This window comes from Danio rerio, chromosome 14, assembly GCF_049306965.1.
Source record: "Danio rerio strain Tuebingen ecotype United States chromosome 14, GRCz12tu, whole genome shotgun sequence".
NCBI classification, from domain to species: domain Eukaryota; kingdom Metazoa; phylum Chordata; class Actinopteri; order Cypriniformes; family Danionidae; genus Danio; species Danio rerio.
The window spans coordinates 9,563,021-9,589,048 of record NC_133189.1 but is presented as its reverse complement, the minus strand read 5'-3'; the positions used below and the strand labels follow the sequence as shown (position 1 = coordinate 9,589,048).

The following is a 26,028-nucleotide window of genomic DNA, read 5'->3' as shown; positions in this document are numbered from 1 at the left end:
TCCTCTGCTTGTCACCGTGAGAAGTGTAAACTAAGGTTGTATTGGGTGATAATTAGTTTTAGTTGATTGGCTATGGTTTAAGTTTTTGGACGGTGGGAGGAAACCGGGGAACCCGGGGAAAACCCACGCGAACACGGGGAGAACATGTAAACTCCATACAGAAACACCAACCGGCCCCATGAGTTGGACCGGCGGTGTTCTTGCTGTGAGGCAAAAGTGCTAGCCACTGGGCCACCTTGTCGCCCGATCAGAAAAAAGTGGGAGGATGTAGGGGTGGAAAGGGGGGAAGCTTCAAGACGAAGATAACTGGAGTGAAAAACTCAGGTTATTTATAATGCTTCCATAATCATCTAATAGGGCTGATTACGGAGCTAACAAGGAGCCAGCCGTGTTGATTATAAGCACGTGATCTTCTCGAAATTAGTTTATAAATAAACCGCACTTAAAAGGTCATGAAACCCTAAAACACATTTGTTTAGATGTTGGCAGATATACATGTGTGTGGCACATTGCTAAAAACACTATTAGGACACATACTATCAAGTGAAAATGGATTTATTTACTGTCCTAAAAACACATGACAAGAGTCCAGCAATTAAACTGTGTGCACCAGATGTACTGTGGCAGAATTTTTAAATACCGCTATTCAGAAGCGCAGAAATGAGAAGATATATTGTCTAATTAATAATAAGCTTCTGAAGTAAATCTGCTGCTGCTTTCAGTATGGCAATAAATGTCACATAAAATGGTATTCAAACTCACATTATAGCATTTCACACTGAATAAAGCACATAATCAGTACCTGAGGTGTTTATTGCAGTAGTATTTTATGCTGTTGTTCAGCTGCGATGTCGGATCATTAGTTTTAAGAGGGATTTCACACTTGGCTCAATTGCCTGGACTGTACCCAAGTACAATTGTCCCCCCTTTCCACCTTCTGTTGGTTTGTGTTCACGCTTTCTTTTTTCCTTCTGAACCCCAGTACGCTTGCGTCATCGAGCTGCTGTTTTGTTTAAGGCCATTGCCAGGTAACAGTCACGAAAGCAAGCGTTAAAATGGAAAAACATTATAAATTTGGGTACAGTCAAAGAGCTTAGAAAGACCAAGAGGCGACACTCTAGTGTAATTTGGGAAACGGCCATTTTGGAATGAAAACTCCAATAGAACAACAGCATATTATAAGTCTGTAAAATAAACTATTAAAAGTGCTGATGATTGTGATAATAAGTGTTTATTGTCGTCTTTTAGTTTGTATCTCAGCTTTAATGGGCTTTTTAAATAAATAAACAAAAAACAAAGCAGCTGTTTGAGTGTCGCCTCTAGGTAATTCTAAGCTCTTTGGTACGGTTCACAGGTGCGCATCCGAGTTCAGAAGACACGTTTACACCAGCTAAACGTACTGTATTATGATGTCAAATGAACCCGGGTGTGGACTGTAAGAATTGAAATATTACAAATATTTTTGATGTCTTTGACAATTCAAAACATGAGCTGAAAACAGGGCCAATTGACTCCACAACCCAGCAGGTGGGAATGCGGGAAATACCAGTTAATGCTGCATTTGCATCTGAGTCTGCTGAAACTTGGCTTCATCCACCCCAACTCACGCATATGGTCATTTCAATGTTTGAATGTTCTAGATTAACCAAACTGACTTTATCTATCATGTTTGATATCATTTGAAATGTCTCGCAGAAATAGACATAATCAAAACAATAAATATATAACTTCAGGCATCTTTTGAACCACTGTGAAGGGTGTGACTTTTCCACAGGCAGCACTAAATGTGAATGCCTTTTGTTATGCACACACCCCCTTCCTTGAAGGAATTCTTGGATTATTTAAGGTAAGGTTTGAGAAAGGCTCAGCACGATTCTGCCTACCCAGATCAGCCCATAACATGGAGCCTAGGCTCCACGTTATGTAAAATTTACACGTTATGTAAAAGGTCAGGTATGCATCTTTTCATCTTGGATTTATCTTTGATAATTTGATGTTTTATATTGATCATTTATGAATTGACTGATTGAATTGGCATAATACATTTACCTGACTAATAAATTGTAATGTTTGACCATATTTTGCTCACTCTGTAAATTATTAATTCAAGTAGATTACGCTGTATCCTTGTTTCCGCACGTCTTGCGTCAGGTCAGTAGACGGACTAAAATCCAGTTAAGATGGAGCATTGGGCACACTAATTGTGTTTTAGGGATCCGACTGACTCTTGATATTGATTCAAGTGTACTTAGGTGGAAAGGGCGATAACTTTCGTCTAGGTCAACAAGGTGTTGCACGACTAACCTAGATTGGGTACCCGACCTTTGTTTGAAGGTAATATTGTTCTAAATTGAGTTCATATGGGAAACCATGGGCTTGGTGAAAACCAAAGTTACTATAGAGTCCAGTAGTCGGGTACATTTATATTAATGCCCTAACCTCTAATTAGAAATTATATTGTCTTAACTCAAAGGTGTACATCTAAGCGGGACTAACTAAAGTATTTTAGAACGAGCGCGCTGGTAGCGGCCATCTAAAGTATTAGTCAATTTACCTCTGTTTAATATACAAGACTGACCGGAGTGTGACCGTTAGGGACGCCTTCGGCCGAGGCGATTTCTCTGAGCGACATGAGCACCCGAATGAACGGATGTAATAGTTACTAGTGAAGACAAAAGGTTCAAACATTTATCTAAATTACATATCGATATAATCTTCTTAATGTTTTATGATTGGAGTCAGATAACACTAAAGATAAATATATTAATATTCTAAACCACCTCATACTAAAATTGGAATCAGATATGAGTTAAATTTAAGGTAAATCAACATTGTGCACTGGAAAGACCGAACAGGCATTAAACCTTCATCCACCAGTGGACACCAGCATTGGGCCAACTGGGAGGACCTTACAGGACCAAAAGTGCTAGTGTGAAAGCACCCTTAGTCACGGATCCAACCGTTTTTTTGGATCAGCATAAAAGGTAGGAGACCTTTTTGCTTTCCAGGAGTAATTTGCTTTCCATTTATTACAAAAACAGTACTGCAAGAAAGCTTTGGTTTTAACAAACAGAACTGAGAACCTGACATTTTATTAAAAATAAAAATCAAGAAAGAACTGCCTAAAAAAAAATTAAATATTCAACAGTGTGAAAAAATGATCTTTGCTACTGTTGCTGATAATGATAAATGGGTCACACTTTACAATAAGGTTCATTAGTTAATGTTAATGTATTTACTAACATGAACAAACAACGAACAACACATTTACTACTGTATTTGTTCATGTTAGTTAACATTAGTTAATGAAAATACAGTAGTTCATTGTTAGTTCATCTTAACGTATGGTGCATTAACTAATGTTAACAAGCATGGACTTGGATGTCAATAATGCATTAGTAAATGTTCAATTATGCTTAATAAATGCTGTACATGTTGTTCATGATTAGTTCGAGTTATTAAATGCATTAACTAATGAACCTTATTGTAAAGTGGTACTGATAAATGTATTAATGTAACATTTTTATCTTTAACAACATTTATTTGTCTTATTTTCAATTAAGGATTCACTAATTCACACATAAAACTTGTGTCATGTTTCTTTACTAGCTGTATCATCTTTGAAGGCCTGTTCAGTCGCATATTTTTGATAGTTGTTTGTCGCCATCTATTGGTTAAAAATGCAATTGCTACCATATTCAACAATGTTTTTTAACGGTGATTTTAATCTTTACAATAAACGTCAGCGTTTTATATCTGAACTATAAACTGTTGTCCCAGTGCTTCTGTTGTTTGATTGTTTGTAACTAACTGAAAAGTGAGAAAAATCTCCATTTAAAGGCCTAATTTAGATTGCATGAGTTTAAATTGAGATCCCGATCTTTTAATATTTAATTGCGAAGAATTTCACTGAATGCATTAATGCAGGCTAAACAAACAGTGACAGAAAATACCTTTAATAACCTAAGACAGCATTTAGGTCCTACCACAGCTTCTTCCGGCCTCATTATACTTTACAAAAAAGCCAAAATTCTTTCATACATGTGATTTGAATGATGCGGCAGGCAATCTCTTGGAAGAATCTACAATATAATAAACAGTTTTTAATCCGCAGGTTACGTGCATTCCAAACTGTGGGACATGATCAGTTCGTACGTTACACCCCTAGGGGTCGCTGTTGCGAATGGTTAGGAAAAAACTCCTTTAATAATGATTGAAAATCATAACTAATGTTCTGTAACGAGGATCTTTTCACTTCAGAGAATATTTTGGTCCCACTTTATATTAAGCGTCCTTAACTACTATGTACTTACATCAAAAAAATAAATACAATGTACTTACTGTGTTCATAATGTATTTGAGAACACTTGTGGTGCTTTTGAGTTGGGATAAGGGTTGGGTTATGGACAGGTTTGGTGGCATGGGTAGGTTTAAGGGTGGGTTAAGGTGTAAGGAATGGTCAACAATGTATTTACAAATGTAGTTACAAAAGTTAATTACAGATGTAATTACATACATGTAATTAATCAAGCATAAGTACACAGTAAATACATGTATTTACACAATAAGAACATTGTAACAAACTATTAGTTCCTATGTAAGTACATATTAGTTAAGGCCACTTAATATAAAGTGGGACCAATATTTTTATTTCTATCTACCTACTGGAGAGTTGAGTGATGAAACAATCACTGCTCCTCCACATAAAATGAGACCTGAATGATTCATCAAGGGCTCCGTGAGTATCTGATATGAGAACGTCAGCATTTCATACTATTTAATCAGTTGACAGTCGATGATGAAATATCTGCTGAAATCTGTGACAGAGCTGTGAAAATGAAAGAATGAGATAGTTAGCAATTAAGCCTGACAACATTCATAGAATTGTATAAACATAAATAATAATTCAGTCCTGAGAAAATTGTTGAGATGTTTTCAACGAGGTGCACCTGGACTTAACTCCATTGGAATTAACAAACTTCCACGCGTAAAAGATGTGATATGTGAATGGCCTCATAATTTGTACATTGTGTTATTGATGCTGAAACCATATATTGTGCAGCCTTAAAGCACGTGTTGTAAATTACACGTAAAGTTTTCAGGAGAAGTTTTATGAAGAAAAACCTACTCAATTATTAGTGAATAAACTATTTCTGGTCGAGATGCAGTGTTGGCTGTAACCAGTTACCAGTGTTGGGCAGTAGCGTCGCTACAAGTAGTAATAAATTATAGATTATTGAGTAACTTAGTTATTTTTCAGACACAGTCATTAAAAATATAATTGCAATACGATTTTAATGATGTAATTAATAGGGTATATGCAGAATGACTTCATTTTCAGTAACCCAATTCAAGCGTTGTTACAAAATCACTGGACGGTCAGTTTCAATAGTTTATTAATCATTTACTAACTCATTCTGAATGATCCTAAAAACCCTCAACTACTCTTAAATACAACTGGTTTGTAAAAAATTCGATACTTAATATAGTAATGAAAAATTAACCATTAACAAAGTATGAAAATACAATTATTAGGCACATTTTAAATGTGGTTATAAGTCAAGAATACAGCATTTGTAGCTGCAGTTATTACCTGCTTACTAACATTTATTAATGTAGAGTTAATGCTTACCGGAAAATGAATTCACTATTTGCTAATCCTTAATAAATTATTTATAGTGTGTAGTTATTATAAAGTGTTACCAAAATCGTCACATTAACCGTTCACCAGAAGTTTATCAGTAGGGTAAAAAACACTAGCTGTGTACTGTATATGGGCCATTTTTCAACTACGGGCGCATTTAGCCTTGTGAAGTTGGGAATAAAAAACTTGTTCATAATTAATGTAACACAGCCTCATAAGTTTAAACAAGATAAGTTTCAAGATCTGTAAGAGGACAAACTTCTGCTTTGTCCTCTAGATAAGAAGAAAGACATTTTTTCCATCGTGAACTGAACAAATGTCAATTCCACAACATATACACAGCTTATTTCAAAATGAAAAAAATGATGGCAGTAAAACATTGTTTAAGATCATTTTTGTATCTCGTTTAAGCAATCTTTCCACAATATATATAATAATTATACATTTGTCAATGAAATAAATTAGTTGTATGCTGAACTGTACACCTGCTCACTCTAAAATGTAAGATTAATTTGGTTAAGAGTTTATTAGAAAAAAAAAACTGAATTTGTATAATAAATAGGGCATGAACATATACACTGTTAATACACTTTTAATGTGTGATGAGAACTTTTTAAATATAAAAAAAATGTGTATGGTGATGGAAATGAGAGTGGTGAAAATGACATTTCAACAGTTTATTGTGAAAAATGACAAATAGCTTCACCGATTAGCTTTGAATTGATGCTAGCCTTTCATGTGTACAAAACACTCTTATTTACCTTCATTTTGTTTGGTTTTTAAAAACATCTTTGACGGTACAGCATGTTTAGAAATGACATTGAATAAATGTATTTCCTCAAGCAAAAGTGTTGATACAAATTGAAATTCCCTGCATCTTGAACATGTTCTCAGATGGCACTATTCATGTTCAGAGAAACCACCTAAATAATCTTTCACACAAACTTTTTATAGCGACATTACAGTGTTGTGTTGGAAATGACACTGATACTATGCGACAGCAAAATTTTTAAAGAAAAAATATTGACAATAGTCTCACATTAATAACTATAAACTATTTAAAATATTTCACTAGTGCTTCATTAAGATACATTTATAGATACCAGATAAATATTATTTGAAAATGTCATTTTCATTGTTGAACTTTAAAACTCTGGGTGTGCGACTAGGTGAAAACAGTGATTTTGACAACTAAAAGGAGGTTGAATAATATGAAAAAAATATAATAGATACGTAGTTGGTTTTATTGTTAGTTTGACAAAAAAAAAAGAAATTTAAAAAATGATATATGATTTTGGATATATGATCAAAGGACATAAAAGTGCCCGAAGTTGAAGAATAACTCAAACATGGATATGTCCTTTTGAAATTTGAAACTATATGTAATGTGTAAATATAGAACACTATGTATACACTAACTGACAAAAGATTTGTCATCATTCCCAGTCATAAAAGCAACAAATAATAACTTAACTTCTAGTTCATCATTCGGGAAAGTGGCAGAAGGTAGATTTTTCAGATGAATCATCTGTCGAAGTTTAAAACTGGGTGTGCGACAAGATGAATACAGTGATTTTGACACATTAAAGGAGGTTGAATAATATTTTAAAAAATATAATAGAAAGGTAGTACATTTTTTAAAAGTAGGTTTTATTGTTAGTTCGACAAAGAAAAAGGAATTTGCACAAAATTATATAAATATTTGGATTTATGATCAAAGGATGTAAAAGTGCTCATAGTTGAAGAATTACCCTTTTTTGAAGCAACCTACCTAGCACTGTCGACATGTGACCTGCATGTGTGATATAGATTTACTGTTACTTACTGTACTATTAACTTGTTACTTCTGTGTTTCTTGGAGCCCTCTTCACCGCTCTGCTTTTAGTTTCGACTCTTTGATTTTCACCTGACAACACACACAAAAAGAAAGTCTTAAATATTCTGAATTGAGCAATGTTATTCATTCATTTTCTTTTCGGCTTAAGGCTGATTTATACTTCTGCGTCAAACGCCAGCATATGCTACGGCGCTGACACATACCCCTTCGCCATGGCCGTCGGCATCGCTGATGTACACCTCTCAAAAAATGTAACTACACATCGCAACAACGTGTAGCGCAAGCTCTGTGATTGGTCGGCTTAGTAGCGCTGACGAGTCTGGTGCGAGCCCAAGTGTGCCGCAAGCCTACGTTTGAGTGAAGGTTTCGGCCGTTAGATCGCCCCCTGGGGGCTGGCTGCAGTACAAGTCATAAAGCCCGCCTCCTCCGTGTTAATGAAGGAGACTTGAGCCCAAATAAAAAAAAATATTACACTTGCAATAAAATGTCCCGAAAGATAGTTCTGGTCGATTAAGGCACTGGTTATTGTGCTGAAATAGGTGCAGATCTTCATTTTTGTAAACAGTTTGTTTTTAGCAGTAATTTAATGCTGGGCGTGTCATCGTGATTGACAGCTGTGATTGACAGTTTCTCAAAGCGCGGCGTCTGAGCTTCGGCAGGAGACTGAAGTAGACTGAAGTGTTATTATTCGATTTCTGTGTTATTTTACCATGACAAAATGAGTTCAGCAGTAAACTATAGTTTCTGACATACATGATCCTGGTGGAACACTGTTTATTCGCTAAGTTCAGGGCTTTTTTCGGGCTTTATTAGTTTGCTGATACACGCCTAGCCACCCAGATAGCAAAACACAGTTCCGGCTAGATTCTTGCCTGCCGGAGACTTATCCCTTAGAGCTCAGACTGACTAATGTTACCTCTGCTGGACCTACTCCGGATGCCTGGACTCACTACCCAATTCCAGCCCGAGTCAATCGAGCCAGATGCGGCGGCCAAGCGAGCAGGCGCTGCCGCATGCGAGCCGGAAACAGCCCGCGACGCCGCGAGTAAGTTATGCGCTGCGGCCTGGAGCTGGCGCGATTGAATATATAAAACCCTCATATTTGTTAACGTTATTACATCCATTTGTGTTGATATGACAGCAAACGCATGCTGAGAAGTTCGGGGGGCGTGGTTGATTTTACCTAAAGCGTTTGATTGGAAGCTCGACTCTGCTCATTTTCGCGGCTCCTCCTCTGGCTCCATCAGACAATCCTTCTGCGCATGTCAAGGCTCCAATTTCAGCAGTCTTTTGCGACAGTTTGTGCCCGTCAAGCAGGCGTTTTGCCCTCAAGGCGTTCAATGGGAAAAAGGGCTGTCGCGTCGTCCATATTTTTTACAGTCATTGTGCGAGCCTGATGGAGCGATTGTTTACAAGTTTGGAGTCCCGTGAAGGAGCTCCGGATGGAAAGTTTTGTTTTGTGTTTACCTTATAGTTAAAGTTGTTGCACGTCTGCCGGTTCCTGCCTCAAAATGAGCGAGTTTGAGCCACTTGTACATCCCGGAAGTGTTCAGGAAAACAAAACAGCAGCGAAGAAACTCGACACAGAGGAACATTTACACCTCACTGCAACCTTGACGCAGAAGTATAAACCAGGCTTTAGTCCCTTTATTAATCTGAGTTCGCCAGAGCGGAATGAACCTCCAACTTATCCAGCATATGTTTTATGCAGCAGATGCCCTTCCAGCTGCAACCCATTACTAGGAAACATCCATACACACTCATACACTACAAACAACTTAATCAACACCACATGTCTTTGGACTTGTGAGGAAAATAAGAGCACCCGGAGAAAACCCACATAAACACGGGGAGAACATGCAAACTCCACACAGAAATGCCAACTGACACAGCTTGGGCTCGAACCAGCGACCTTCTTGCTGTGAGGCGATCGTGCTACACACTGCGTATTGAGCAATGTAGTCTTGCAAATACTTTTATCTGCTTTCTCACCGTGATCATGAGTGACGTGCTCCTCCACATCCTGAGGTCCATCTGTCTGGGGCTCGTCTGTTTTTTTATAGTAATAGTCTTGATCTGGTGGTCCAAACCGCTGAAACGTGCGACATCAACAGCGTTTAGTTAATTATGTGTTCAGTTGAGCATGAAAATGATCAAATATTTATTTACCTTATCAGGCCACATTAAGCTAACGAAGAGGATGATGGGAAGGCCCACGGTGAAGACATAGACCCCCCAGAGCCAAGGCCGCTTGACGGTCGCCATCAACAGCTTTTCAATCATTCCGGGCTACAAGAGGACAATGTGAACTGATGTGATTTATGCACTGCTATTTATTTTAATTTGCCACAATATTAAAAAGAGAGTACACCCAAATATCTAAATTTCCTCATCATTTACTCGTTCTCAAGTGGTGTTAAACTTCTTATATTTGTATGTAAGGGTGTAGAGTCACTCTTGACATTGGTGAGGACATACATCCCTAGAGCGCATGCATTGTGCAAATAGTTTTTGTGCTTGTAAAAATGAATAAAGTACTTAATAATATTAAATAAACTCTTAGTAATACAAATAACAACTAGAACCTAAAGTTTATTGAAAAAACTTTGATGTTGGCTTGAGAAAGCCAACGTGACTGCGCGCTAGGACTGGGAATGGCAGTTGGCAGGAAGCACGGCGGCGGTTGCTAAGTGGTTGCTAGGCAGTTGCTAAAACAATTATGGCATTGTTAGGTGGTTGCTAAGCAGTTGCTCAAATGCTAATACTTAGTAGGCATTTCTAGCATATGTTATTGCATTTAGATAATCATTCATAGCATGTAGCTAATCGTTATTAGCACTTGGCTTCCATTATCATTGTTACCATGCATAGTACACAAGAAGTCCCATTTGCTAGCATGAGTCAAACAAGCCAATGCCCAGGTCCCTACGATGTTCTGATGTAGAGATATTGCTATTTTTAAATGGTTGCTAGGTTATACTGTTTTATTGCTATGGGGACATTTGACAGGTTAGTGATGATAGATCAATGCTTCTTGGCAATATGAGTGATCTTAATCAACCCCGATGTTTCTATGACAGTCTTTATGAGTGTCAAAAACTGGACTTGAACATTATGTATTCCTGGTGTTAGGTTGCGGCTGGAAGGGCATTCGGTGTGTAAAACAAATGCTGGATAAGTTGGCGGTTCATTCCGTTGTGGCGACCCCTGATTAATAAAGGGACTAAGGCAATGAACATTATGTAAAAATGGCTTGCCGTATTTTTTTGAAAATACAATGCTTAATAAGTGTGAAAAGGATACATGCAAAAATGGCTTGCCATATACGTAAAAAATGTGGAGTTTAAGTCAAAAATGGCTTGCCATATTTTGAGAAAAATAATGCTTAAAAATTATTTATTGGAAAACTATAAGTCTGATAAACCTTAAAGATACTGCAACAAAATTGAACACATCTAAATACAGCTTTTGGCCAAATTTGGGGCTTGTATAATTTTTTTATATGCCCGGATTATAAAAATGTAATAGTTAACATTTTTTATTTAAAAAAACAATAAGTCTTATAGGCATGAGGAGATATAGCAACAATCTTGAATGTAGAAGGCACATTTTGACCACATTTGGGCCTTGTGGCATGAACGGCCTAGGAGGAGATACGTTTGTTTTCAAGGACAGAGTAGCATAACAGTATGTTGGCTTTCTCAAGCCAACATAATTAATGAATGACGTTCCATGCTGCAAAACTCAATTTACAGGATTTTACTGCAATCTGGCTTCGAGTAGGTATGAATGTAGAGAAATTTAGAGAGGTGTGTGATGCAATTTAACCGTTTTATCCTGATTATTCATTCATTTTCTTGTCGGCTTAGTCCCTTTATTAATCCGGGGTCGCCACAGCGGAATGAACCGCCAACTTATCCAGCAAGTTTTTACCCAGCGGATGCCCTTCCAGCCACAACCCATCTCTAGGAAACATCCACACACACTCATACACTATGGACAATTTAGCCTACCCTATTCACCTGTACCGCATGTCTTTGGACTGAGGGGGGAAACCGGAGCACCCGGAGAAAACCCACACGAAGGCAGGGAGAACATGCAAACTCCACACAGATACGCCAACTGAGCCGAGGTTCGACCCAGCGACCTTCTTGCTGTGAGGCGACAGCACTACCTACTGCGCCACTGCCTCGCCTATCCTTGATAATTGTTTTTCATAATCATGCAGGCCAAAATGGAAACTGAATTTCGATTAATTGCACAGCCTGGGTTAATAGTATTATAGTGAACACATAGCAAACTTGACTTTAACCCTCATGCACAAGTAGGTTACTAAGGGTTGACTGAGCCTTATTTTAGTTTGAAGTAAATAACTGGTAGGGACATTTCAGTTACAGGTGGATGTTGTTTCGGACATGTCCCCTCCATCCATGCCAATTCTATACCCTTGCTCGTATGATTTGAACACTTTGAAGAAAGATGTTTTAAAGAATGCTGAAAAAAGCAGCCATTGACATCCTTACTTGGAACAAATCATACTACGGAAGCAGGGCCGGAGTGGGACTCCTTTTCAGCCCTGGAGTTTCAAGCATTAGACCGGCCCACCTCAGTTCACGACTGACTATATTAAAATAAGGTCGTTTCCAATTCAGTTTCTAATTACACTATCACGTCTTTTTCAAGAAAACAGCTGCTTTAGAACTTCAAGGCCCAGTTTCAAAAATTGGGCTTAGATTAAGCCAGGACTAGGCCTTAGTTAAATTAGGCTATTTAAGACACATTTATAAAAACGGCCTTAGAAAGATATTACTGGACAGCTCAAACATGCAGTTTAATCCTGACTTGCCTTAAACCTTGTTTGTGAAACCAGGGGCAAATGTTCTACAACCTTACAGTTTTATGTCTTAACAATAATAATCATTTAAAAAAAAAAGAAAAAAAAGCATTACTCAGGATCGACAAAGTCATAACGCAACGGGCTGACCACTGGACCACATTGGCGATGTTACACTTGAGTGGCCATAATGATAGTTACATCATCATTACCCTGCAGGCTGCATTTTGCTCATGGGGCTGCAAGACAATAAATAAGAAGAGCGGAGCTGCGTCAAAATAATGAATAAAAAGAGTGAGGCTATGGTCAAATAAATAAATAAATGAAAAAAAAAAGTGGCGAGGCAGTGGCGCAGTAGGTAGTGCTGTCGCCTCACAGCAAGGTCGCTGGTTCGAACCTCGGCTCAGTTGGCGTTTCTGTGTGGAGTTTGCATGTTCTCCCTGCCTTCGCGTGGGTTTCCTCAGGGTGCTCCGGTTTCCCCCACAATCCAAAGACATGCGGTACAGGTGAATTGGGTAGACTAAATTGTCTGTAGTGTATGAGTGTGTGTGTGAATGTGTGTGTGGATGTTTTCCAGAGATGGGTTGTGGCTGGAAGGGCATCCGCTGCGTAAAAACTTGCTGGATAAGTTGGTGGTTCATTCCGCTGTGGCGACCCCGGATTAATAAAGGGACTAAGCCGACAAGAAAATGAATGAATGAATGAAAAAAAAAAAGTGTGACTGCTGAGAATGCAAGCAGCTAGAAACACCGGCCCTCGCGGCCAAAACACGGACCGGCCCACCGGGAACTCTCCCGGTCCTACCGATTGGCCAAACCGGGCCTGTATGGAAGTCAATTTTACTGAACATTCTTCAGTGTATCTTCCTTTGCGTTCAAACAAACGAAGAAGGAAACACAAGCAGGTTTGGAACAAGCGGAGTTTGAGTAAATTATGACTTTTTGGGTGAACTATCCCTTTACAGAGCTAAAGTGAAATCACATTGGGGGGTAGGTGAACATCTATTGTGCTTGAAGCAGAAAAAAATGAGTAAGAAATCATTTGTGTGACTTTGCCAAAAGCTAAATAGTGATGGCCAAATGACGATGTGTCTCCAAAACGGCAAAAGTTTTGTTTTCTAGTGTTTTCTAGACATCATACCAAATTTTGCCAGACGTATTTTAAAGATCATTTGGCCTGGACAACATCTGCTGAACATCTTACTGTCTGTCTCTGGCCCCATGTGTCTTCTGTCCACCGTCTGGCTACTTCCAGATCATCACAAAGCAAGATATTATCAAACATCACATCTCCAGTAAGGGACCAAAGCTCAAAACCCACAGCCGCAATGGGACTCATTGTGAACTGCTGCTTTCCTTTGTTGTCCTACACAGAAATGAACACAAAAGATAATAATGTACTGCAAATGAGATGAAAAGAAACATTATAGTCATTGATAGTAGATACTAAAGTGTTTTTAAACCATTCTATAGTAAAAGTACTTGAATAGTACTTACTGTACATACTGTAGTTTATACAACTATTGAGTATATTATACTACAATACGCCACAGTTTACTATTTAAAAACTACCATGTTTATTACAGTGTATTAGTGAATAGTTAATGCTATGACATACACTAACCGGCCACTTTATTAGGTACAACTGCTCGTTAACGCTAATTTCTAATCAGCCAATCACATGACAGCCACTCAATACATTTAGGCTTGTAGACATGGTCAAGATGATCTGCTGCAGTTCAAACTGAGCATCAGAATAAGAAAGAAAGGTGATCTGAGTGACTTTGAACGTGATGCCAGATGGGCTGGTCTGAGTATTTCAGACACTGCTGATCTACTGGGATTTTTACGCACAACCATCTCTAGGGTTTACAGAGAATAGTCCGAAATAAAGAAAATATCCAGTGAGCGGCAGTTCTGTGGGCGCAAATGCCTTGTTGATGCCAGAGGTCAGAGGAGAATGGCCAGACTGGTTCGAGCTGATAAAAAGGCAACAGTAACTCAAATAACGTTACAACTGAGGCATGCAGTAGAACATCTCTAGATGCACAACACGTCCAACCTTAAAGCAGATGGGCTACAGCAGCAGAAGACCACACTGGGTGCCAATCCTGTCAGGTAAGAACAGGAAACTAAGCTACTATTTGCACAGGCTCACCAAAATTGGACAATAGAAGATTGGAAAAACGTTGCCTGGTCTGATGAGTCTGCTGCGACATTCGGATGGTGGGGTCAAAATTTGGCATCAACAACATGAAAGTATGAACCCATCCTGCCTTGTATCAACAGTTCAGGCTGGTGGTGGTGGTGTAATGGTGTGGGTGATATCTTCTTGGCACACTTAGTACCAATTGAGCATTGCCACAGCCTACCTGAGTATTGTTGCTGAGCATGTCCATCCCTTTATGACCACAGTGTCCCCATCTTCTGATGGCTACTTCCAGCAGGATAACGTGCCATGTCATAAAGCGCAAATCATCTCAGACTGGTTTCTTGAACATGACAATGAGCTCACTGTACTCAAATGGCCTGCATAGTCATCAGATCTCAATCCAATAGAGCACCTTTGGGATGTGGTGGAACGGCAGATTCGCATCATGGATGTTCAGCCGACAAATCTACAGCAACTGCGTGATGCCATCATGTCCATATGGACCAAAATCTCTGAGGAATATTTCCAGTACCTTGTTGAATCTATGCCACGAAGGATTAAGGCAGTTCTGAAGGCAAAAGGGGGTCCAACCCGAGAACTAGTAAGGTGTACCTAATAAAGTGGCCGGTGAGCGTACAGTAGCATTCATTAGTGTTGTAAATACTTTAATATATACTGTATAATACACTTTACTTAAGTATGTTGGTTTTTTTACAAGCACACCTTATCATTAGTGTTTGTGCTGGGTTGGTTCTTCGGATTGTTAGAGCCTGAACTTGCTGGACGAGAAGAGCCCTCACAAACTGAAGCTTCAGTGCAATCGTTTCTTTGTCTGTCCACACCATCTGACCTGTCCAAAGATGAAAACAAATACCCATAAACATTAATAAAAGCATATTGCTAATTGTTTTGCATGTTTTGGGGGGCCTAGTGGCTAATAATGGACACACCAAATGTTCCAAAAATAAAAAACACAGATGATGACTATCTGACAATGAATTAATAATCGATCATAAATTTAATATTTTTTACGTTATCTTATATAAATCTCCCTCCTGACCAAGGTACTATCAGTCTGTTTCAGCTATGTGCACATAATACAAACTCACCTACTTTTGAGTTAAATTTGTAGTGCTTTATGAAAGAGGGTGGAGCTATTTTGGCACAATTTTCTCAATACAACTCTCTGATTGGTGGAAATTTATGTGCAGCCTCATGGGTAATGAAGTTTTTCCTAATGATTTCAACAAAAGCATATAGAACTGACTTACATTGCAGCATTACAGGGTCTGTCTTCAGGGTTTATCAGTTTTTTTAAAATATCTTTTTCTCTAATTGAGTTTTTCCACAATGTTGTGCTTTTAAAGTACTACATTGATTAAGGCATGTGTGTCTTGTACAGGTAGAGCCTCTAAATCAACATTCAACCCGAATTACATTTGGACACTAGACCTCTGCCAAAGTTTGTTTTGTGTGTGTTAAGAGATAAGAATATTCATTCATTCATTCATTTTCTTTTCGGCTAAGTCCCTTTATTAATCTGGGGTTTTCACAGCGGAATGAACCACCAACTTATCCAGCACATGTTTTACGCAGCAGATGCCTTATCAACCGCAACCCATCACTGAGAAAAATCCATACACACCCATTCACACACATACACTACGGAGCTACTTTAGCTAACCCAATTCACCCATAGCGCATGTGTTTGTACTTGTGGGGGAAACAGGAGCACCCGGAGGAAACCCACGCGAACATGGAGAGAAAATGCAAACTCCACACAGAAACGCCAACTGACTTAGCTAAAGCTCAAACCAGTGACCTTCTTGCTGTGAGGCGAACGTGCTACCCACTGCACCACTGTGCAGCCCGAGATAAGAACATAATACAGTTTATCATAAAATAACACTAAATATTATGCTAAATTTAGTCAAGTGCTGTTGCTTATGAATCATTAATCGATATTTAAAACACTGTATGATCAATATTTTAAGTTTCACTGCATAAATATCCAATTGACACCCTCTTTTTAAATTTAGTTATACAAGTCGGAAGTCATTTTCGGCTAAACACTGGAATTTTCTTCAGTTTTACAATCACTCTTGTTTGTACATTCTTCAAACTGCAACAATGAATGTAAGTATACAAAAATCATTTGAGCTAAATAGTGTAAGTACAATATAACATTTGATCTTGACTTATAAGAGTCAAGAACATTCCTCAATATATGAAACTTGAAATTTATTTAGTTATTTAACAGGGACAATGCTCATTAATCAACAGTAAAACTGTAAATAAGCCAGAGTTAGCCACAAGGGCTAATTTTCATCTGTTCCCCCCTGCCAGATTATAATAGGACATAATACTACATTAAACATAATACTAAAATGCCGTACATTATACATCTATAATAAATATCCTGAACTCAAACACCATGACAATGTTAAAAAGACTCATATTTGTTAATGTAAATAATGTATCTGTAATTTTCGCCACTAGAGGGCGAGTTTTCACAATAAACAAAGGTTTAGTTTGATGATGAACATGATGTCGTTCGTTCATTCATTTTCTTTTTGGCTTTGTCCCTTTATTACTCTGGGGTCGCCACAGTGGAATGAACCGCCAACTTATCCAGCACATGCTTAATGCAGCAGATGCCCTTCCAGCTGCAACCCATCACTGGGAAACATCCATACACTCTCATTCACACACATACACTATGCACAATTTAGCTTACTCAATTCACCTACAGCTTGTGTCTTTGAAAACCCACGCGAACACAGGGAGAACATGCAAACTGCACACAGAAATGCCAACTGACCCAGCCGAGGCTCGAACCAGCAACCTTTATGCTGTAAGGTGACAGTACTAACCATTGAGCGGCCTTTACAAAAAATCATGTGATCTAAATAGTGTAAGTACAGTATAAACTTTTTCTCTGACTAAAGGTTTAAGCTTATAAGCACATTACTCAATACAGGAAACTATACTTATTATTAAAATGCAGTATAGTATGCATACATAATAAGTGTACTCAATTCAAACACCATTTTCAAGGAATATTAGCACACATTTCAAAGAAATAAATGACTAAATGTTAAAAGACTTGTCCTCAAATTAGTTATGTAAATAATGTATAGACTGTTTCTAATTTCTGCCACAAGAGGCCGAGTATTCAAAACAAACAAAAGTGTAGTTTGATGATGAACATGACATACTATAAATATAATTGTAATGGTAATTCAAGTATAATCATAGCATAAAGCATGTTATAATGCTGCTCTGTGCAGTCTAATAAAATTCAACATATAAAAGCAGTCGTCACCAAACTTGTTCCTGGAGGGCCGGTGTCCTTCAGATTTTAGCTCCAACCCTAATCAAACACACCTGAACAAGCTAATCAAGGTCTTACTTGGTATACTTGAAACATCCAGGCAGGTGTGTTGAGGCAAGTTGGAGCTAAACCCTGCTGGGACACCGGCCCTCCAGGACCACGATTGGTGACCCCTGTATTATAGCATCGTTGGTGTTTCCACCAAACCAGAAATTAACAGTTTATGGTGTAATTAGCATGGTGACAAACAACACAGTATGTCTCACAAGTTAAAATGTCTCATTACTGTGAATTTGAACATTCTTCAAAACATTTGGGACAATGTAAAAGCATAAGGCAGCAAAATATATACCTCTGTTTTAGAGTTTTTTGTACATTTTAATGAAAAAATCGTACATATGGGCCTACCTCATATACATAAAATGGCATACCTCATGTGTTGTTGAAAGTTTAGATCAGAGGCTTCATTTGTTGAATGTTCTCGTTTTTGGTCAGAAGACGCCACTGGTGTGTCCATATCTTCCAAAAGACTGCCCTTATTAATCAGCGTCAGGTCAACGAGGATCTCAAATGTGTTGTCAGGATATAAGTCTATAAAGGACAATTGCAACCAAAATGTCACTTTACATGACATCTATTATTAAAAATTGAGCTGTCTAATCTAACTTTGGTCCCACTTTATATTAAGTGGCCTTAACTAATATGTACTTACATAGGAATTAATAGTTTGTTACAATGTACTTATTGTGTAAATACATGTATTTACTATGTACTTATGCTTGATCAAATACATGTATGTAATTACATCTGTAATTAACTTTTGTAAATACATTGGTAAATACACTGTTGACAATCCCTTACACAATAACCTACCCTTAAACCTACCCATGCCACCAAACCTGTCCATAACCCAAACTCTATTCCAACTCAAAAGCACCACAAGTGTTCTCAAATACATTAAAACACAGTAAGTACATTGTATTTATTTTTTAATATTAGTACATAGTAGTTAGGGACACTTAATATAAAGTGGGACCCTAACTTTAAATGAAAATGACTGTATTTGTTAGATATACTGTGTATATACCGAATCATTAAAGGATCACTCCACCTTTTTTGGAAATAGGCTCCTTTTACAGCTCCCCTAGTGTTGATACATAGGTCAATTTGACCTGTAAATCCACCAATCTGTGAGTCTGATGAGAGCACTTTTAGCTTAGCTTAGCATAAATCTGGGAATCGGATAAGATCATTAGCATATCATTTAAAGATTTCAAAAAAAAAGTTTCAATAATGTTTCTATTCAAAGCTTGACTCTTCTGTAGTTACAATGTTTACTAATAACAACATAGTCTGCTATTATATAAGTTGGTATTTTCTACTATACTCTGTTTTTGGTGTAATTATTAAGGAACTTTGCTTCTGTACCATGGCTGTAGCAGGCGCAATGATATTATGCAGCACCTGAAAAAAGTCCCCAACTAGCAAACTTAACCTGCTAACCTGATTTTAGAGGGGTTTTGGTCACTGGCTGGTGTTTAGCTATTTCTAGCCTGGTCTTAGCTGGTCAGACTGGGAAATGACGAATTAAACCAGCTTGACCAGCCTAGCCAAGCTGGGAGTCCTGCCAAAACCAGCTATATCCAGGTTAAACCAGACTGGTCAAGCTGGTTTTAGAAGGTAATTTTCCAGCCTGACCAGCTAAGACCAGGCTGGAAGATGCTGGAAACCAGCCTGGAAATGGCCAAAACCCCTCTAAAACCAGGCTGGTCGACCAGCAAAAATCAGCCAACCAGCCTAGGCTGGTTTAAGCTGGATTTTTCAGCAGGGAACAGTGCTGCATAATATCACTGCTTTAGCCGTATGGTAAAGCAAAGTTTCTTGATAATTATGACCGGAAAAAAAATAGCAATATAACATATCATTGTAGTACACAATGTAACTACATTGATTGTTGAAGCAAGATGCTAATGTTCTAATAAAACTCAATGATTTATGCTAAGCTAAAAGTGCTCCCACAACACCTGGAGATCAGCTGTATTATTCAAAAATGGTAACTGTCACTGTTTAACTCTAGGGAAGTCGTAAAATGAGCTTACAGTGTTTCTTTAACGTACTAAACATGTAATGATGTTGTTTACTGACTACTCACTCAAAGTGTAGAGATGCGGCTGCTGGTCAGTAAAATAGTCACTAAGGTCCATTTCTGTTTGGCGAGCATGTTTTTCTTCAAATGTCCTTGTGATGGGATTATGATGACTAAAGATGAAATGTATTTTGTGATTGCTGCTGCATTTGTCTGGACCAAACATAATTGTGTATGGAGTGGCATCACTGAACTGGCTCTAAAATAACAATGACAACACCAACGTCATTATATAATGTAATATTATTGTACTGTATTATTATTTTGTATCACATTTTAAAGCTATAGTTCAACCAAAACTGAAAATGTCATCATCATTTACTCATTCAGATTTAAAGCAGTTAAAACTGCTTTTGGTGTTCGTTCGTTCTGTTCGTCTCGCTCATTTCATTCGTCTCACTCGTTTTGTTCGTCTCATCATGCTTGTTTTAATCATCTCATTTGTTCGTTTGTTTGTCTCGTCTCGTCTCGCTCGTCTTGTTCAACTCGCCTTACTTGTTTCGCTCGTCTTGTTCATCTCACTTATTTCGTTCATCTCATCACACTCGTTTTGTTCATCTCGCTTGTTTCGTTTGTCTAGTCATACTCGTCTCATTCAGTTTGTTTGTCTTGTTTATCTTGTCTTACTCGTTTTGTTTTCACGTTCATCTCGTCATGCTTGTTTTGGTCGTCTCATTCATTTGTTTATCTCGCTCGTCTCATTTTGTTCATCTCGCTCGTTTTATTTATCTCGTCTTGCTTGTTTCGTTCATCTCATTGGTCTGTTCACCTGTTTCGTTCATCTCATCACACTCATTTCAATTGTCTAGTCTCGCTCGTCTTGTTCAAATCGCTCGTTTCATTCGTCTCGTATTACTCCGTTTTGTTTGTCTTGTTCATCACACTCGCTTTGTTCATCTCGCTCGTTTCGTTTGTCTCGTCATGCTCGTCTCATTCATTTAATTTGTCTTGTTTATCTTGATTGTCTGACTCATTTAGTTTTTTTCATCTCATCATGCTTGTTTCGGTCGTCTCGTTCATTCCTTCGTCTCGCTCGCCTCATTTTGTTCGTCTTGTCACACTCGTTTCATTTGTCTCATTCATTCGTTTGTTTGTTAAATCGTCTCGTCTTGTTTCGTCTCGCTTGTTTTGCTGATCTCGCTCATTTTGCTTGTTTCGTTTGTCTCACTAGTTTCGTTCATATCATTCATACTGTCACGCTCGTCACGTTCATTCGTCTCACTTGTTTTGCTCATCTTATTTCGTCTCACTCATTTCATCACGCTCTTTTGCTCATCTCTCTCATTTTGCTCATTTTACTCGTTTCGTTTGTCTCATTCGTTTCTTTCGTCTCATTTATATTGTCACACTCGTTTCATTCGTTTCTTTTTGCTCATTAAGCTCGTCTCACTCGTTTTATTTGTCACGCTCGTTTAGTTTGTCTAGTAATACTCATCTCATTGATTTTGTTTGTCTTGTTTATCTTGTCTCACTCGTTTTGTTTTCACGTTCACCTCATCATGCTTGTCTCATTCATTTGTTCATCTCGCTCATCTCATTTAGTTCATCTCGCTCATTTTATTCGTCACAACTTGCTTGTTTTGGTCATCTCATTCGTCTTGTTCATCTCACTTGTTTCATTCATGTCATCACAGTCATTGCGTTCGTCTCATCTCGCTCGTTCAACTCGCTCGTTTCATTAGTCTCGTCTTACTCGTTTTGTTCGTCTTGTTCATCACACTCGTTTTGTTCATCTTGCTCGTTTCGTTTGTCTGTTCTTTTTGTTTATCTTGATTGTCTGACTCATTTAGTTTTTCACATTTATCTCATCATGCTTGTTTTGGTCGTCTCATTCATTCGTTCATCTCACTTGCCTTATTTTGTTCGTCTTGTCATACTCGTTTTATTTGTCTCATTTATTCGTTTGTTTGTTTAATTGTCTCGCTTGTTTTGCTGATCTTGCTTATTTTGCTTGTTTCGTTTGTCTCACTAGTTTCGTTCATATCATTCATACTGTCATGCTCGTCACGTTCATTCGTTTAACTTGTTTTGCTTATCTTGTTTCATTTGTCTTGTTCATTTTATTTAGTCTCACTTGTTTCATCTTGCTCTTTTGCTCATCTCTCTCATTTTGCTCATCTTACTCGTTTCGTTTGTCTCCCTTGTTTCTTTCATCTTTAAATTTTCTAGCTTGTTTTAATTGTTTGTCTCGCTTGTTTTTTCTTCTCTTCTTGCTCATTAAGCTCATCTCGCTCGTTTTATTTGTCTTGTTTCGTTCATCTTGCTCGTTTTATCTTGCACATTTTGTTAGTTTAGTTTGTCTAGCTCCTCTTATGTGTCTCGTTTATATCGTCACGCTCCTTTTGTTTGTTGGTCTCACTCGTTTCGTTCACCTTGCTTGTTTCATTCATCTCACTTTTTTCATTCATGCAGCTCGTTTTATTTGTCTTGTTTGCATCATTACGCTCATTTTGTCCATCTCGTCTCACTCTTTTCATTCATCTAGTTGGTAACACAAAAGAAGTTATTTTGAAAAAAACCTGTAACCTTTGACTTCCATAGAAATGATTCTTTAAAATATCTTCTTTTGTGTTTAACAGAAGAAAGAAACTGATAGAGGTTTGGAACCACTTGAGGGTGAGTAAATAGTGAATGAATTTTCATTTTTGTATGAATCTCTTAAACGATGCAAAAGATAAAGCTAAAATTGTTCAAGTGAACAACAGTATTTTAATTCATGAAATGCTGCGAGACATTACCAAACGCAGGTCATCTGACTGTGAAAGCAACTTGATGTAGGCTCCACCACAGTCAATCCCCTTTTGGAAGGAAACTTCATACCTGCACAGTAGATTTAGTTAAGCAATTGCTGTCTAAGGAAAGTGGCTGTTTGATCAAAATATCTTACTGTAAGATAAGAGGTTTGTCTTTAAAGTGATAGATATTCCGCAAGTATGCAGATATGGCATGATGTCTGCCAGGAGACTTGAGGACCAGGCCTTTGTTTCCCAACAGCCTTGGTTGAATGGACTCTTCTACAGCCCACTCCCCTGTGTAAAGGTTTGTGAAAGATAACATACATTACAGTTAGCAGATCATTTTTGCTAAATAAGTCTTGCAAAATCAGACCTTTATTATGACAACAAATGACTAACTGTATAATATCCTTACAATAAAAACTCATAATGAACTCATATTAAAATCAAGTTATGATTTATGAAATCACCACACATACACTGCCTAACAAAAGTCTTGTTGTTGATCCCAGTTGTAAGAGCAACAAATAATAACTCGACTTCTAGTTGATGGTTTGGAAAAGTGGCAGAAGGTAGATTTTTCTGATGAATCATCTGTTGAATTGCATCCCAAACATCACAAATACTGCAGAAGACCTACTGAAACCCGCTCAAGATTCTTACAGAAATCAGTCAAGTTTGGCGAAGGAAAATTAGTGGTTTGGGGTTACATTCAGTATGGGGGTGTGTGAGAGATCTGCAGAGTGGATGGAAACATCAACAGCCTGAGGTTTCAAGACATTTGCACTGCCCATTACACTACAAATCACAGGAGAGGGCAAACTCTTCAGCAGGATAGCGCTCCTTCTCATACTTCAGCCTCCACATCAAAGCTCCTGAAAGCAAAGAAGGTCAAGGAGCTCCAGGATTGGCCAGCCTAGTCACCAGACATGAACATTATTTAGCATGTGTGAGGTAAGATGGAGGAGGCATTGAAGATGAATCCAAAGAATCTTGATGAACTCTGGGAGTCCTGCAATGCTTTCAAATTCCAAATAACTTTATTAATAAGTGATTTGAGTCATTGCAGAGATGTATGGATGCAGTCCTTCAAGCTCATGGGAGTCATACACAATATTCATTCTTTTTCCACTGCATCATGACTTTATACTCTATACTGTACATTGTTTCTGTTAAGTAACAAAATTTTGTCTGAGTAAAGCGAGACCATACTGTCCTAATTAAATAATTAAAAATCAAGACATGATCATATTTTATTTTGGTAAGATAAGCATAATCTAGAGGCCTTTACCTTTCATATAAGCCCCTTCTGATACCAAATGATCAACTAGAAGTCAAGTTTTTATTTGTTGTTCCTAAAACATAGATAGACGACAAGACTTTTGTCAGCTAGTGTGCATGTTTGTATTCATCCTGCTTGTATTTCACATTTCTACACTGTAAAACAAATATGTAAAAATTATGGTAAAAAACAGCAGCTGTAGTTGTCCAAATTTAACCATTACAAATACTGAAGGAACTTAAAATACAATTCTAAATTCTATGGTAAATTACCATATTTTGTCCTTTTAGTCATACACCAATGTTTTGAAGTACTAACATCTACACAACCTAAGTTTGTTACACTGACAAAAACACAACATCACAAACAACTTTTCTCACAAGCAGACAAGCAGCACAGTAATCTATAGAAGGTGCTGCTCAGTGTCATTCGCACAACTACTAAACACCTTCATGGTTACACACACAAAATTAAAGTAGAGCAATAAACATTATTTATCAACATTAGATGTAACATAAGACTCTAATGTGCAAAACTAAAGAGAAAAAAAAACAATAGTAATGTCAACAAAAAGTGTCAAGCAGGGAATTCAGCGAAAGTGAATTCATGGTTATTCACTGTATATATTTAATAACTCTCTTATATTGATACTGAGGATAATATTAATCAATCAGAAACATCAATCGGTTGATCGATGAATAAATAGCAATAACAAACTTAACCATACATTTAAAATTAATTGAACACAACCCAAACATATTAAATGATTTAACTTTTTACCCAATATTCAAACAACATTTAATTACAAAAGTTTTTATTTGATTTGTATGTTTCAGCTAGTTGGAGATAGTTATTTAAATTTTATTTTGTGTCATATAGTCTATGTGATTTGTTAATTAATAAAACAAATAAATGATAATTACGCATCCTGTAAATGTGAACGACAAAGATTTCACAAAATTCATACCATTATAACTGAGATGCTTCGCCCGCTCATCTTTCACTGCTTTGGACAAAACCCATTTTCTTCAAAGCAAACATGAGAAAGTGATTAATAAAGACATAATAATACATATAATAAACACACATACATATATATTCAATTAATTTATCTTTATTTCTATAGTGCTTTTTATAATGTAAACTGTCAAAGCAGCAAGACGAAGTTCTACACTGTAAAAAGATTAGCGACAAAAAGTCAACAGAACAGACATTTTGCATGGTAGGCTACTTTAATTAGTTAATCAGGTTTTAACTAATTTTTTTAAAGTTATACAAAGTTTAACTTCAAATGTTTAGCCAGATCAATTGATTGAGATGACTATGAAAGTTAATAGGATTCAACTAAAGAAATGAAGTGAAGCAGCAACAATTTACAGTCAAGTAAAATAAAACTGTTTCAGTTCGGTTGTCACATTTGAAGTTCAGTTTGGAGTAAATGTAAAAGTCACTACTGAAATCGAAACACTGAAGAGAAACTATCTATAAACATTGAAGAGTCACTATAAATAATGTTTTAATAGTATTTGTGAACACAGGGACCAACCTGTCCAGCGCACCTTCATCAAACGTCTCGGCAAAATAAGCCTGGTCTGGTATTGAAACTGCTCTGTAAACGTTCTGTGGCCCAAAGTGAACACGTTTGAAAGGAAAAAGCAGATATAACAGCACTCTTTACAAATGAATGAATGCGTTTTACGTCACGAAACAATGACCATGATATTTACCTGCGCTCCACTGATGTAACACAAGCACAAGCCAAAGAATAAAGGCATCATATCTGTATCTGTGCTCAAGACAGTCGTCAGAGAAAGGTAGGAAAGATGAAACCCCTTAATGCTCTCCGTGTGTCTTTACCACTGTAGTATACGTGCGAGCTCAGCTTCCTGTATTTTTAGGTTAATAAACGTGGACTTTGACCGCTGTCTTTTGAGCCCTTTGTGCAGAATCTAACAGCAAGATGACCAAGGAGCTGGAGCAGTCTATTTATTTAAGAAATCATTGACGGAGCGAGGGGTCGTTTATTTTGTTGGGGCCGCACTTACAAACTTAAGATATAGACTTA

At 37.5% G+C, this 26,028-nt stretch overlaps 1 protein-coding gene across 1 annotated transcript; it reads right to left on the bottom strand.

Moving 5' to 3' along the window:
- Window positions 1–539: 539 nt before the first annotated feature.
- On the bottom strand, window positions 540–25,853 carry si:ch211-274f20.2. The gene is made up of 13 exons (XM_021481115.3): window positions 25,691–25,853; window positions 25,510–25,583; window positions 24,931–24,989; window positions 22,834–22,975; window positions 22,685–22,766; window positions 19,953–20,145; window positions 18,232–18,391; window positions 15,190–15,316; window positions 13,519–13,680; window positions 9,651–9,770; window positions 9,474–9,573; window positions 7,470–7,550; window positions 540–4,828 (listed from the first exon to the last, which is right to left on the bottom strand). The coding sequence occupies exons 1-12, from the start codon at window positions 25,739–25,741 to the stop codon at window positions 7,477–7,479; spliced, it is 1,344 nt and encodes a 447-aa protein (XP_021336790.2). The 5' UTR covers window positions 25,742–25,853; the 3' UTR covers window positions 540–4,828; window positions 7,470–7,476.
- Window positions 25,854–26,028: the final 175 nt, after the last annotated feature.